General features: G+C 40.9%; 1 protein-coding gene across 4 annotated transcripts in view; it reads right to left on the bottom strand.

Moving 5' to 3' along the window:
- The window catches only part of PDGFD (platelet derived growth factor D), a 229547-nt gene that overhangs the window by 98572 nt on the left and 115292 nt on the right, over positions 1-15683 (bottom strand). For 3 of the 4 annotated variants that reach the window (XM_090030102.1, XM_090030074.1, XM_090030093.1), the window contains exons 2-3: positions 5657-5861; positions 1226-1406 (exon numbers count right to left, since the gene is read on the bottom strand). In XM_090030102.1, coding sequence (XP_089886228.1) covers positions 1226-1406; positions 5657-5861 — 386 coding nt within the window. The remainder of the gene's footprint in view (positions 1-1225; positions 1407-5656; positions 5862-15683) is intronic. The other variant, XM_090030084.1, reaches the window with a different exon arrangement.

Here is a 15683-nt window from a genome sequence, read left to right as displayed (position 1 = left end):
GGCACATTATGTCCCTTTATTGTGTATTTTATTGCATCTTACCATGCATCTTCAAATCATAGTAACCCCATAGGGTATTTTTGTTTGACAAGAATAAAAATGGAATTTAAACAGTAGCTGCTATTGGCTGCAAGTGTTTATCAACACACCCAAATAGCAAACTTGGTGCAGAACTTGTTAGCAGTTTTGAAACGTATTAGTATAAATCCTATGCTGGCTTTGTGTCTAGTTTAGATTACCATGTTTACTCAAATAGAAGATGGTTCTGATTATAAGATGACCCCCAATAATTAGATTCTCTAAATGGAAAATTTATAAATTTGTTATAATTGTTCAGGTATAGAATCTAATTATTTGAGATTTGCCTTGAATGTGTTCCCATTCCATTGCTACAGCAGGGAAAATAAATCTGGGGATTAGATAGCTCTTTACTCTCTGCTTCCTCCAAACTTTAAAGCTAGGGTGAAAGTACAAAAGGAACTCTTCCATTGCCACAAAATTGTGCAGCTGAGATCCTCACATCTGGGGAGACTTACAGGGTCAGTCTGCCTAGAATGCAAGGGACCTATAACTACACTTGATTTTAGCCCAAAGGCCACATTATGCAATACCACCCCCAACCTCTTATTTATTTTTTTATTTTAATTTTATGTCTCAGGACAAATTAGCCAAATAAGTTCCAAATTCCATTGACGAACCAGAGCTCAGTCGTTCAGGTCCATGTGGTGCTACCATCAGCAAGTATCCTACCTCTTAGATTCATCAGTCTTGGGTTTCAGACACTCCCAAATCCATGGCAGGCATCCTACTTGCAAGCCCCAATCCTGGATGCTTTGGGGTTTCAGATCCCTGCTAGTTTTGCTTGCCCCTAGCCAAAAGGCTGAAGGTGCAAGCTAGATGGAAAGCCTGGGAGCAATCCTCCATAGCCATAAAATGTATAGCTGAGATCCTCCCAATGAGAGGCTATAGTAGACTCTCACAGGGGTACCTGCCTGCAGTGCAAAGGACAGGTTTCCACCCTGAACTACACCCAATCATTCATGTTTGGGGAGAAGGGGATCTCACCTTCCAGGTACAGTAAAACCACCTGGACCATCATCATCTTTTAGATCGTGGTATCTCCCTACCACAAGGGTAGGTTAGTGCATCCTATTCAGTCCCTCAGCTCTGCTGTTCTTTTAGACTACAGTCTTTCTTTTCTCCACTGAATAGTTAAGTTACTTACCACAAGGGAATAACAACTCTTGAATCCTGGTTTAGCCACAAAATAGTCATCAGATTTGAAGGTTATCTTTATTTGGTTTGTTTTTGAAGTTATTCTTGGAGGAACTTCCTTGTGTCCACACCATCGTCCTCGTATAACTGTACTGGTTTCAGATATATCTTCTACTTCCACAAAGTCATACCTAGAAATCAGTTTGATAGTTTAACACATTATCCATACATAAAACTTCTACAACAAAACAGAACTTTGCTCAAGAAATTAAGCCAAACATATGGTGGGCTCTATTACACAGTATTAAATTATAAGTCACAAATGGTCACAATGCCTGTCATATTCTAAGAAACTTAGATATCTAGGAGTTTTTTTCTTGCTTTTGGAGTATAACAGAAAATATGCTCTGCCATTATAGATTACCATTCTAACTGTTTCATAGTGCAAGTAAATGATTTGTGATGTGACACTCAAATGTTTGAGGAATGGACCGATTTTAATTTTAAGCATATGCAAAATTAGGTCAAGGCAGTAGCTCAGACTCCAGCAGTTATATATGAGCTAACCACAAGGTGGGGACAAAAACCCACACTATGGTAGCAGAGGTTCTCATAGCAAAACAACATCTGCTTGTGTCTTCATGTGTCAGTAACATTTATAGTTTGAGTTTTCCACAGTCTTGCTGTAAGATACACAATAGGAAAGAAATTAAAGTCAGTGGGAGTTATCCTATTGACCTCAGTGAGGTTCTTGCTCAGGATCTACATATTCCCAGCTGTGGAAGAAAGCTGTTGCCCAAGCAGACTGAAGTCCAGAACAGAGGAAAATGACAAAAGGATGGAGAAGAAAACTTCCCTGAACAGTTAAGCTCTAAAATTTCAGATTTTTTTACTCACGAAGGACTTTTGTTATCGAAACATATGTGCCCTCAAAACAGAGACTAACCATTGCTAATTGATTCTTATTAGAATCGTGTTATCAAGGGGCTTCTCTGTTCTTTGAGACTTCTCGATCAAAGATATCCTTCTCTACCTAGATACTGGTGTCTGAAATGTACTGTAAATAACATATTTGGTTTGCTTTTGCTGCCAAGGAACCAGATGAGAAAAATGTAAATGTGATGCAGCTAGAAAGCATTAGCATTATAACATTTATATTCACCAGTCTAAAAGTATACAGCAGAGAAAACAAGAAATCCACAGTAACTGCATCACTAAATCTGTCCAAACTCTGCTACCAATGTTTTTTCCTGTTACTAGAAAACTTAGTTTTAGATAAATGAGTTACAGGCATTTTCACTAGCCTCATTCTGACCTCTGCTCAAAAGGATGTTGCAGGTGTTTTAGAGCCTACCTAATGACTCTAGGTAGTGATATCACTCTACCTAGTGATATTACTTATTTAATATTTTTCTGTCTCCTTTTGGGTTTGAGTTCCACAATCTCCATTTCTTCCCTTTTGCATGTGTGTGAATCCCAATTGTCTGCCCTTTCTAACTTTTCATTTAAAATTCATTTTATCAAAATATGTTGGCAAGTTGCAACAAGATCCCATAATTGACCTCCTACATTTTGGTGAAAATTACAGGAATGATAGACCTGTACCTGCTGGGTGAGGGGCTAAGTTCACTGCTAGAATAAACTAGTTCAAATCCAGTAGCTTTACTGGAACCGGGTCTGCTTACAGTAAGAACATCTTTTACACAAGGATCCTGGAAGCTGGATACATCTCTAGTTTTCAAACTGTAGGTCATTAGGCCCTGGGTAAGTAGCTTGTCAACTGCATCCCATCTTTAATTGAAAGTTTGATCATAAAAGTACATGGTTCATAAGAAATTGTGAGGGCTGATAGTTGGAACTGGTTTGGGAAACCTGTGAGACAAGGGAATTTGTATCCATTTCTGGGCAACCAAAAATTCATACTATCTGGATAATTTCAGTGCTTTTCAAAACCCTCGTTCTCAAATGATTGCAGAGGTGCCAATGACAAATGCAGAAATATTTTTAAAGCTTCAGATTTTTTTTCTCTGTTCTAAAATAGTTAAGCTAAAAATTCACGTTTTCATCTCACAGCCCAAATGAATTTTAATCAATTTAATGCTCATAATTATGTAGATTACCATTATTAATATTAATGAAAAAGTGAAAGAACATGTCAGGAAGTTCCTGGTGGGAAAAGAGTGAGGACAAAAGCAGTAAGAAAGGAACAGAGGCATGGGGGTCCTTATTCAGCAGTGCATTCAGCAAGGCATTTATGTACATGCTTAACTTTAGGCACATAATTAAGTTTTAACAACATCCTGGGCACATCTTCACATGCTCCTATGGTGCTGTTGTTACTGTGCTGTCATTTAGTACTACCTTTAGGAAGTGCAAAATGATGGTGCAGTAACAGCCATTATCATACTGTGCCAGCAGCGCATTTATTTTTAGCTGCTATGTCGCTGTAGCAATGTACTATAGCAAAGGCGCGCTCACTACTGCATGTTATGGTGATGTAGCATCTAGTGTAGATGAACCCCCTTTGCTGAAGTGGAGCCTGAAAGAGCATCAGAGAGTAAAGTCGAGGAAAAGACCTGCTTTTTTTAAAAGTTCCTTTAAAGTGGTAAAAATACCCCTATACTTATAATAATGTTTCTAACAAGTCTGAAAGTCATTACACATATTCCCCCTGAGAATGTCCTCATTCTGGAAATAATGACATGGAAATAAAAGTCTTCCAATAACTGGGGGCAATTCTGTATTTCTGCAAAATATGTAGTATTTTTCCAGCTTTTATAGACACTATAGATTTTGGAAGGTATGTTCTTCGCATCATAAATTAGCAGCTTTTGAAAGCCAGCAGATTGTCTGCAGCCATGGTCAAAATCCAGTCTGTCGATAATGACTTGACTTCCTCTCACCATGTCATCACCTTTAATGGTCCTTTAAAATAGAACACTTCATCTTTTTCCACAGTAAATTAGCTCTGTGTTTCAAGGTTGAAATGATTTAAGGTCAGCCATAGTTTATTCTCAATATAAATATGAACGGGCTGCTTCTGTGTGCAGTAGATGCTATATTCTGGCATCGCCTCTCTGGTACTAGAAGGTAACTGTCATTACTTACACTGCTATTGCTCTCAGACCAACAGCAGCAGAGCAAAGAAAAGCTGCCAAGATAATAAACATGCAGAGAGGGAAGGCCAGTTTGAGTCTGCATTCTTTTATTATTAAATGGAAGACAAACCTGCTGGAATGGTATTCTCTGTTCAATGGTAATGCAGAGCATTAAAAATAATAATGACAAAGTCCCACAGACTTGCCAAACAAAGTCTATAAAGGCAAACTAATAGATGTTAAGATAAACAGGGGCTGGGTGTGATTTCTGGAAAGATATAACCATAATTAATAACAATCTGGCAGAACATTGAAAGTGGATGCTTTAGCTTTTTTAATATCAATGCAAAAATCTGGCATTTGAAGATATGGAAAATACACATAGGCTTTGGGCCTTTCTCTCACACAAAATCTGCATGTGAATAATAACCAGGGATTTTATATTACTTTATTTATTATGAGCCAATTAATCTGTATGCTCTGGAAATGCAAAGCTGTCACAAAATTGGTTTAGCCTCCCATTAGTTTAGTTGCTTTGGTCAGTGGAGTAGAGCAAAGAAGCCAGAGTATACTGTTGGTCTGGGATCTATTAAGGCATCAAGGAAAAAATATTCCCAGATGCAAGTCATAATTGGATAGATTATCAGTCACACAACTTCAAAAGCATACCACTCTCCAAACCCTTAATTTTTACCTGTCCTCCAAAAAGGAAATGCCTTACTGAAAAAGTGAAAGAAAAGTTTTTCACAGCAGGCAACATCCACTGTTAATTAACTGAGGAAGACCCCAATTCAGTTATTATTTGGCTGGTTAGCCAGGAGTATAAGATACTTGAGTGTTTTGCACTTAAAATGTAATGCAAGGAGGCAGCTGGGTCCACGGCAGGTACATTTCTTTAGATTTGTGTTTGTCGCATTGGGCATGCCTTCATGACAGCGGTGCCTAAAGGGACCCTTCCAAAACACTACACGTGGGCATTTCTACATTACAGGCCTTCTGCTGACAGACAGGCACTGCCCCAGGGAAGCCACCACCACGTGTCCTCACCTGCACAGATTGGGTGGCTCTTACCATTTGTGTATCTCTAGTAGAGCAGTTGTGCTGGCAGGGGGCACATGGTACCTTTAGGAGGCACCAAAGAAGCTGCAGCTATCTGAAGAAAGTACACTGGTATCTACACATACTTTCCAGTGCCCCCCTGCAGTGGCAGAAGCTTTCTGGTACTCACAGAATAGGTACTGCTTTGCCAGCAGGAAAAAGTGTGCATGGTCAATGCATACAGCCTTCTGCTGATTTTTAAATTGACATGAATTCTTTAGTTCTCTGAAAAGCTGCTCGCTCACCTGCAGATATCATTTTCAGGCTCCTCCAGTCCAAACTGATTGTCAAAGGCCAGATGTATCCTTGTGTTCTCCGGTGAGTGGAGCCTCCATGTCAGTAGCAGGTTCCTGGGGTAGCTACTCGGGAAGCGGGGACTGTGGATGCAGCCGTTTCTGGCGACGCTGATGGTCTCTTCTTTCCGGTACAAGTCTGTGAGGTGATTGCTCTCTGTTAGTAGTCACAACTTGTAGAAATTAGTATGTTGTTCCAGTTACAGGAAGGCAAAAAAAGAATAACAGTTTATAACAAAGCAAAAAGCATTTGCATTTGAAGTCTTTAAAGAGCAGGGTTTAAGTAACAGTTATTGATTCAAACAAGAAAATACAGTGGTTTTTTTCCCCCCACTGACTTAAAAAGCCCCCCAACCCTGTCCTTTGTTTGCTTCATAGAACAGAAACGGAAATAAACTGCCCTACATTGTTTCCATTTTATGATAAATATAAATATGTATACATTATATGACATGTATTATTTATTTTATGCATCCCGCATCATTTTGCTAGAAAGCAAGATTTAAGCCTAAAATAGTGTCTAATACATGGAAGCTGTTATATGAGACCAAAAGGAGAAAATGGCAGACCAAACTCTGATTCCCAACTTTTGGAGGCTTCACCCACAGGTTAAAAGTCGTGGGGGAAAACCCCTGTACAAGAGAACGGTTTTAATAGCAAGGGTATATGCCTGTATTAGGTTTAAACACTGCCTCCAGAAGCATGATGTTTGATTGTATTCTGATGTAACTTAGACCCCTGACACATTACACTAAGATGCAAGTAACCTGTTAACTGCGCCTTAAATAATAACCCAGCCACAGGTTCAAGTCAGTTTATGGAGTAATAATACAATATGAGCCAAAAAAGTTATTCCACATAAATTATGTAACAACTTTGTGGCTCATTTGTAGGGTGCTTTAAATGGAAAGTGTATCAGCTTGGGGCTGGTGGTGCTTGACAGATTCCAAAATTCAGCTGAGTGTCAGGATCCAGCAACCCTGAGCCCCCTTGGGTTGGGGGTAAAACTTGTTCCTGGACCCTGGGTCCCACCTGGAGGCAGTTGTGGGGAGCACGGTGGGCCTGACATCACCAGTGTTTGGTGCTCTCCTCAATCCTGAAGTCCCCATATACGAGGGATGTCAGAAATCCAGCTGCACATGCACTCTTCAAGAGTCCCAGAACAATGGGAGAACAGGATTGGTGCCTGGAGCACAGGAACTCTGGGATCAGGCTGCCATAGCCTGATTCTAGGGTCTCTGTGTGCCATGGTGAGTAATACAACCATATCTGCATACCTCATTTACCGGTCCCTGCAAGGGTACCTCAGGATTAGGGAGCATCTTTCCAATCCCATCAGGCTGGGACCTCTAAAAAGTGCATATGCAGCTGGACTGCACCTGCAATTTGCTGACAACACCAATGCCTTGGGATCAGAAAGTGAATCCTTGACCTTGATCCTGGGATCCCCTCGCAATGGCAAATAAGGTGTGGTTGGGATCTAATTCCTGATCCTAAAATCATGCATCCTGCTATCAGATCCCATTACACCTTTAAGTGAATGTCTGTCAGTGGTCTCATACTGGTAGAAATCTTCATTTGGCCATTAATGTTAATGGAGTTACTCCACACCTATACTTTTATACATGAGACCAGAATCCTGCCAAGTAATAATTACTTTGCTCAGTGCAACGTCCCACTAAAAGTAATGTAAGTTCTATGTAGGTGAAAACTCAAAAAGTTTGTCCATACTACCTGCGGACCATACTGGGAAGCAGTGCAGTACAGTTTGGCATGCTTAGTCCATAAGTACTCCCCTCTACAGTGGATCTAATGCAACCCATCTTACTGTATGGCTACGTATCATCCAGTAAGCATTTCTATTTATGTGGCTCTGTTACTTGCATTTTGCATTTGTATGCAGCCATATAAGGCCCCTCTCAGGCCTGCCTCCTCAGGCATGGTAACCAAAATGCAGTTTAATGTTTGATGAAACCTTCAGAGCTCTTGTAGTAAAAGAAAGAAAAATGTCTACATACTAAAGGAAAATCAGGAATTAAACAGTACAAACTGAGCAACTCTACTTTTCAGGTTGTTTTTTAGTGGCTCACGGTTGCCAATGTCTACAAGCATGCAGAATGGAAGTCCATCCTACCCCTTTATTATCCACCCCTCTAGTTACTGAATAATTCTAAAAGCAGAACAGTTTGAAACTCATAAGGCAAAGTCTGAAATAATGATTTACTCATAATTTTTACACAGCATCTTTCTTCATAGTTAAGTGTTCTTGGCTCACATGCCACAAACCATATTTTCCAAGTAAATGCAGGCTCAGATCTTCATATGACTGAGCACAAGATCTGGTGAAGAATTTTTTGTACAGCTTCTAGTTGAAAAAATGGCATTTTAAATTATTCTTTCTTTTGGTGAAAACAGATTCGTTTAAATAAAAATGTTTTCGAGAAGGTTAGAGCTGGAGTTTTCCCTCTCATATAATATTTCTGTAAAAAGTTTTGAAACTTTTGCTTCATCCAGATGTGAAAGGAAAAGATATGACCACGCAACCCTGCAGAAAACATCAGTGAAATGTTGAGGAGCTTCAGAGTCAGAAGAATTGAGATGATTTAGCAGTCAGAGGGACTTAACATTTCATAAGACTGAGTCCAAATGGCCAGTAAAAGGGATAAAATCAAAATGTTGGTAGAAAGTTTTCAAAATGAAATACCATATTTACTGAAATATAAGAAAACTTAGAAATTAAGATGACCCTCCCAATAATTAGTTATAATTTTCCATGAATAGTATCTATTAGAAACTATTAGAGTGTTGTCTTAAATTTGTTCCTCCCACCACTGCAGTGAAGCAAGCAGCAACAGGGAACTGGTGGGGGGGGGGGGAACAAGAGGGGAGCAGAAGCTGGAGGTAGCCAAGTGGCCTGCCCCCTTCTCTGCTTCCCTGCCATCTGCCCTCCCCACATCATTTGATCCTCTTGCTGCCTGACCCCTGCCATTTGCCCTTGCTCCCAAATGCTTGCACTTCCCAGCACCTGCCCCACTCACCATTTGCCCCCGTTTACCTCCCCCCACATCTAGTCCTGGACACCTGACCCCTCCCACCATCCTGCTTCTCCTCCATGGGTTTAGATTGACTCAGTTCTGGTCTGAGATATGGAGCATGCATTTGCCTTAGCCCCTGCCTGGCCCAGCAGCAGTGCTTGTGGCTGTGACAGCTGCAGCCTTAGAGCCAAGGCTGTGGAGGGTAAGTGCTGGAGGGCAGGATGAGGAAATAAAGGCAGTGGTGACAGGGGGGCAAAGGTAGCAGCGGGGGCCAGGTACTCAGGAGACAGGCAGCTGCTGTAGTTTCAACTCTGACCCTGGTCCAGGGCTGGAGCTGGAGCCACAGCAAATGTTTTCCCCCCGACACACACACACACACACACACACACACACACACACACACACACACACACACACACACACACACACACACGAACTCAAATCCAAGGTGAGTACCCTCCTCCCCCCCATATTAAATGTATGGGGAAACCTTGTCTTGGATTCAAGTAAATATGGTGAGTCAAAATTTTGGACTATGAGCCAAACCAATGGTAACTACTAAATTAAACCAAAGATAATTCTACTAAATTAAGGACAGTAGAATTCATACCTATGCTTGACTGTATTTACAGTTCTTTCTAGGAAAGCACTGACTCTAATGAAGAGCTGTAATTCCCTCATTAACAGATCCTGTTATCTGTCAACCAGGCACTGTCCATAGCTGTAGTTGAAACACACCCTTTTTCTAGCTAATTGTTACATAGCTTTATCCCAGAGTCCTCAATTGCTGTGACTGGTATCAGGGACAACATATTTTAATTGGACTTTACAGTATATTGGAAACAAAAATCCTGAGAGGAAGTTACGTTACTAACATTTCCTGACTCCACAGAAAGAGGCTTTTTTGTATTCTTTGCGTTTAACTTGAAGTATGAGTTGGACTGTCTGGGGGGTCAACTAAGGTTGAGTAGGTCAGCACTGAACTGCAACACCTGATGCAACTCTCCAACATTCAGACCAAAAGTAGAAAATGAGTTAGACCTATCAACAAAATCAGAAAAGCAGAAATCGTGGCTTATTCCTCTATGGCAGCAAATATAGTAATTGTAGAATAACTGATAGCATATAAAAGGGAGTTTCAGAACCATAAGGGAAATGGACAAGAAAAGAACGTTTCTGAACAAAATGAAATAAAGTGATAAAGAATGTTAAAATATGAAGGGCATTTCCTTTCTTCTGTGCAAAAATAACATACAGTTGGCTCTAAACATTAGGTCTGCCATAACCAGGGACCCTGGTTTTCTCTGATTAAAAAAAAAATCCCCAATTTTTGGATTTAAAAAAGTAACCCAAAATCCACATTTTTCTGTGATTAAAATGAAAGGCCACTAATATATAGATGTATATATAGTGGTGTTTCACTTTAATCATGGATAAATGTAGATTTTGGCTTACTTTTTTAAATCTGAAAATTGAGGATTTTTTTTTTTATCAGAAAAAACCAGGATCCCTGGCCATCACGGACAGGGGACAAAATAAGAAAAACAACCAAACAGCCCCACTCAAAATTAAAATGGAAACTTTTTTAACTTTGAACTAATTGAACTAACTCTTCTCCCTGCAATCTCCATCTCTTCTTGCCTATCCCCTAGTCTCAAGCTATTGCGCAGCCAGCATCTTGGGTAGATGCGGCCCACATGCTACACTGTTTAATTGGTGCAGCCAGAACTATATACAGAAGCATTGGTGTTCTCTCATAGGACTTTTAGTATAATTTTACAGAAGGAAGTGGCTTAAACAGACTTTAGGACTTCCAGGTACTTATCAAATCCAAATGCAGCATCTGAAGGCTTGTCCCTTAGGCTGATGGTCATCAACAAAACTGGTGAGGTGGTGTGCTCAAGTCACACTATTTTAGAACTTGAATACCAATCAATATATGACATGAAAGTAGTGAAGCCCTTTGAAAGAGGTAGACATTCACCCTATCCTGACAGAAAGCAGGGGACAATGTGGCAACTATCTACCAAACATGTCACAAGAAGGGCAGAGAGAAATATCCAGAGGAAAAGGAGTGGACAGTGAAAAAGGCTCAGACATACTTATTTCAAAAACGTGTGGCATTTCACAATTAATACAATAAAGCCATAAGGCAAAAATCAGAGGCCTTTTAAAATTACAAACAACAGATGGCAGGGCCTGCAAATAAATTGTTGCACACGAGCAAATTTATCAGACAGATGAGTGGTGAGAGAGGCAGAAAGACTTTGTGGGATGAAGAAACTCTTTAAAGAGTTTGAAAGCCAGGGGATAGGACCCTGAAATGAACTGTCCTTTGTTTTAATTAACAGACAAGTTCAGTAACTTTTTCTTTCTTCCTTCTCCAAACCCTAATTTTAAAAGTGTCAGTGTGCATGATGATCCAGTGCCCAAAGCAGCTCAGCTTTCATTTGCGCACGAAAATAAAGCAGGCAGATTTTTGAAAGTGCTTAGCACCCCACTGTTTTCAGTGCAAACTGCTGGGGACTGAATATGCTGCAAGTCTAAGCGCAGCATTTAGAAAGCTGAGCTTTTTAAAATCTGGCTCAGTTTGCAGGTGCTGCTAACTGTTGACAATGTTTTCTTTCATTTACTATTTCTCCTTTCTAGCCTGCACTTGGTCTTCAACTGCAAGTTGCTCCAGCAGTGAGATTTGAAAATGCAAAGATTTTCAATTTTTGTATTCATTGTATCCATACATTTTGTTCTCAGGATCTTTACTAAAGCAATTTCAGACCACAATGATCCTACCAAAAGGGGTATTTTGCTCTCTGATTATCACTGCCAAAGTGAGTGTGTGAATTTATTCATTAAAAATGATGTTTGGATATCTCTAGAGACAGAGAGCACCAAAAACATCAACTACTGCAAAATGAAGAGTTCAGGAGAGGATCTTGTCTAAGCCCATAGTCAAGAGGACAAAATATATTTCACTTCTGTAAAGCTACCTGGATGTTAAGAACTTATGTGGCTGTTTTCTAGATCCATCTCCTCCTCCACCACTACTCTGCTTGACAAAAACACATAGGTTAGTAGTTACCAGTTTTTGAAGAGATGAGATAACTTTTTTTGGAAAATTATAACTTTTCAGTTCCCTGGGTTGAACATTAGCCTGATCCAAATAGCGGAGTCCACAGAGATGTAAGTAAAAAACACTTTTGAATCCAGGCTGCAAGACATATCCATCAAACTGTATTTATGAAAGCTTGTTCATTCATTTATTTTTGTAATTCTGCCCATCCCATCTCCTAAAAGGCTGGAATTGTATTTATTACACATAAAACTATGTGTAAATCAAAGGGAAGGATAACAGACTTTGTGATCAAAATAACCCATTTCATAGTTGGTCACAGCTTGTTAGGAAGAGTTATAAAATTGCAAGATCATTTTGCCTTGTTAAAAATGTTATGTGGTTACTTCACAGTAAATGTAAACAATAAAATGAATCGTAGCCAATGATCACAACATTACATTTGTGTGCTTAAATGAGGAAAAGGCGTATGGGCTGCTACTCTCAGTCATCTCTTTCCTTTTTTTACAAAAAAGGCACATGGTAGGAGCACAATCTTGCTCCCATGAAAGTTAGTGGCAAATGAAATCAATGAAAATAGAAATTAACTCTACAGCACTTGGAACTTAATTATCTTAGGGGACAGGCAGCAGCTGTAGCTTCAACTCTGACCCTGGGTCAGGGCTGGAGCTGGAGCCACAGTAGGTACCTGTTGTCCCCTACCCCCTACTTGTACTCAAATCCAAAATGAGCTCCCCCCACATTAAATGGAGGTGAAAACCTTGTCTTGGATTCGAGTAAATATGGTAAGTCAAAATTCTGCACTATAAGCCAAACCAAAGGTAATTTCTAAATTAAACCAAAGGTAGTTTTACTATATTAAGGACAGAAGAATTCATACCCATGTTTGAAATAGCAACAACAACAACAAAATCACACTGTTGACCAGGCTGCATAAATGGTCAGCATGACCTGCTGTACCATTAAACTCAGGAAAGAGTCATTTGTAGGCATGCGTAGCTCGTATCCAAGAATACATTAGGTTATGGCTTTGATCCAGGAAAGTACATAAGCATGCACTTAAGTAACCACTTGAGTAATCTCATTAATTTCAATGAAACTGCTTACCTTCTTGGAGTTAAACCTGTATTTACATATCATATTTACTTGAATATAAGATGACTCTGATTATAAACAACCCCCAAATGAATAGATTCTATATATGGAAAAATGATAAATGTGTTTTAATTTCTAGGTATAGAATCTAATTACTGGGCATTTGCCTTGAATTTTCCCCTTTCCACTGCTACATCAGGGAAAATCAATCTGTGGGAAATAGGTAGCCCCCTGGCCTCCCACAACTTCCCCCTGCAGTACTCCCTGCTTACTGTAAGACCCTACTCTCCCTTAGCACATGGAAGTGAGAAGTAAATCTGAAAAGACTGAAATAAACATGCCTGGGTACTCATAGACTCAGTGCATCCAGAATTGATGAATTTTACCTTTTTTGAAACTGCTGCAAGTTTTAGCACAGGTACTCCATAAAAACACTTTAAAGCATAAACTTTTGTGCCTCCATATAGTATGTATAGTAAACAATGTTTTTTTTCCAAAAAAATAAATATATATATATATAAAGAGAGAGAGAGAGCGCGCTATATCTCTACCAACCTGTAATGTGACTACTGTGGTTGACTGTCCAAAACACATTTACAGTTACACCATTCTTATTCCTGTTACAGGAACCACACTCCGCATCTGCACACCCATGTGCCTATCACCATCATCTTTAGCTGCCATAGAGATAAATTGATTGAAGCAGGCTCTTGTGGTCCCTCGCTGCTTTGTTAAGTGATCATACATAACTGCCTCTCTGGTCAGGGTTATGAACCCTGTTACCACCAGAAGGGGTATGTGTACCCTCTTCCACACCTTTCTAGCACATGAGCAGTTTCAGAGGAGGTGGTCAATTGCTTCTATCTCCCACCAGCAGGATGGGTGTTTCTGCCTCCCACCAGCAGGACTGGGGCAGTTTGATGGGCCTCTCTGCTCCTCACTGTTTCTCCAAACCCAGTGGCTAACCTGTGAGTTCAAGTCTCTGTGCTCCTCCTGCAGGTCCTTGTGGAAGATTCACTCCTACACTGCCAGGCAGCTGTCACTAGCTGGAAGGTCCATGAATGACATGATCTCCCTTGCCCCTACCACATCCTGCATCTTGTGGTCATTCATCAGGATTGTTGGGGCCTCTTTTTGTAGTTTGTATTTGCCCCAGAAGAGTTTCAGGACCTTGTAGAACCATGGCAACTCCAAGGTCCATGGGCTTGGTCCATGGTCCAGTGGTCTTCTACACCTGCCACTGTCACAGTAGTTGCCCTGCAAAATACTTTACAAAGCAGGCTGTTTGGGATTCTGTCCCTGTTGCCAGTTTGCAGATCTGGCTCGTGTACTTGACCCAGGAACAGCAAGACATCTGGCACCCCTTTGCCTCTGAACTATTTTGTTCTGTACAGTGTGGTCCTTACCGCCCCACCATCTTTGGATTCTGTGGACAACTTCATGAGTGCCACACACCCTGCCACTTATAGCCAGTACGATTGCCATAGTCCCAATCTCTGCCTGGCCTTGTCTGACTTTTTCATGCCTCTCTCCAGTCAGTTCTGGTCAAATTCCACCCTGAGGATCTTCACCCCCTTACAGGGGCTAAAGATCCTCAGAAATGACAGGTCCCTGAGTTCACCCATTCTAGGCAGGTGCTTTTGCTCTTGTTGAGCTTGGCCCCTGCCACTGCTCCATGTACTTGGGTGTTTTGTAACAATCTTTCAAACAATCACTTGTCCCTGCATGTGATATTAAAGTCATCCATGTAGGTTAGGAGCCTTGTTGCTTCCTGGTTACTCCCAGGGATCTCTACTCCACTGATCCTAAGGTCCTACTGCTATGCTAGTGGTTCCATCACACAGGTACAAACTGCATGATATTAGTCAAAGCCGAAAGGCTCATGGATTTACCATATAGTTCATTGGGCTGGGCCTCAGCAGAGACAACAGCATTTCTAGCCATGGTTACCTCACATCTCAGCACTTCTTAGTATGTGTGTGTAATCCAGATACCCGTGCACAATGAAGCAATGTACTAAATAGCCCCCTACTCATGACTGGAATCAGGAGTTCTTGTCATTAATCCTGGGATGCTCCAAAAATGTATATGCAAATGAGGCACCTCATGAAGGGTGGGGCACACTAATCATATGTGATGGGCTGAGAGAGGGGGCAACAGAGGGATTCTAGATGAACTGTCTGCAGCTCTGTTTGGTGACGTTTGCTAAACATTTAAGGTTGCTGAAGCAACAGGAATCATTAGACACAGGAAAGAAAGGCACAGCTCAGCTGTGAGAGTGAAGAGGGAGTTGATATGCATTCAATATAGTGGCTTACCATGACTTTAAAAAGAGTCAGTGCTGATGGGGACTGGCACAATGGGCACTATCACATATCTTATTCATAGTTTCATAGTTAGTAGGGTCGGAAGGGACCTGAGCAGATCATCAAGTCTGACCTCCTACCACAGCAGGAAAGAGTACTGGGGTCAAATGACCCCAGCAAAGTGTTTGTCTAGCTTTGTCTTAAAGACCCCCAGGGCAGGAGCCATTACTACTTCTCTTGGAAGTTGGTTCCAGATCCTAGCCACCCTGACAGTGAAGTAGCGCCTCCTGATTTCTAAACTGAATTTACCCTCTGTCAGCTTGTGATCGTTATTTCTAGTCACTCCTGGTAGTGTTTGGGGGAACAGGGACTCCCCCAGTGCCTGCTGATTCCTTCTGACTGGTTTGTAACAGGCCACTAGATCCCCCCTCAGCCTTCTGTTGTGGAGGCTGAATAGGTTCAGGTCCCTTAGC

The sequence above is a fragment of the Crocodylus siamensis genome, chromosome 1 (genome assembly GCF_052110815.1).
Source record: "Crocodylus siamensis isolate JL-2025a chromosome 1, ASM5211081v1, whole genome shotgun sequence".
Taxonomy (NCBI): domain Eukaryota; kingdom Metazoa; phylum Chordata; order Crocodylia; family Crocodylidae; genus Crocodylus; species Crocodylus siamensis.
This window is presented reverse-complemented; position numbering and strand designations above follow the sequence as displayed.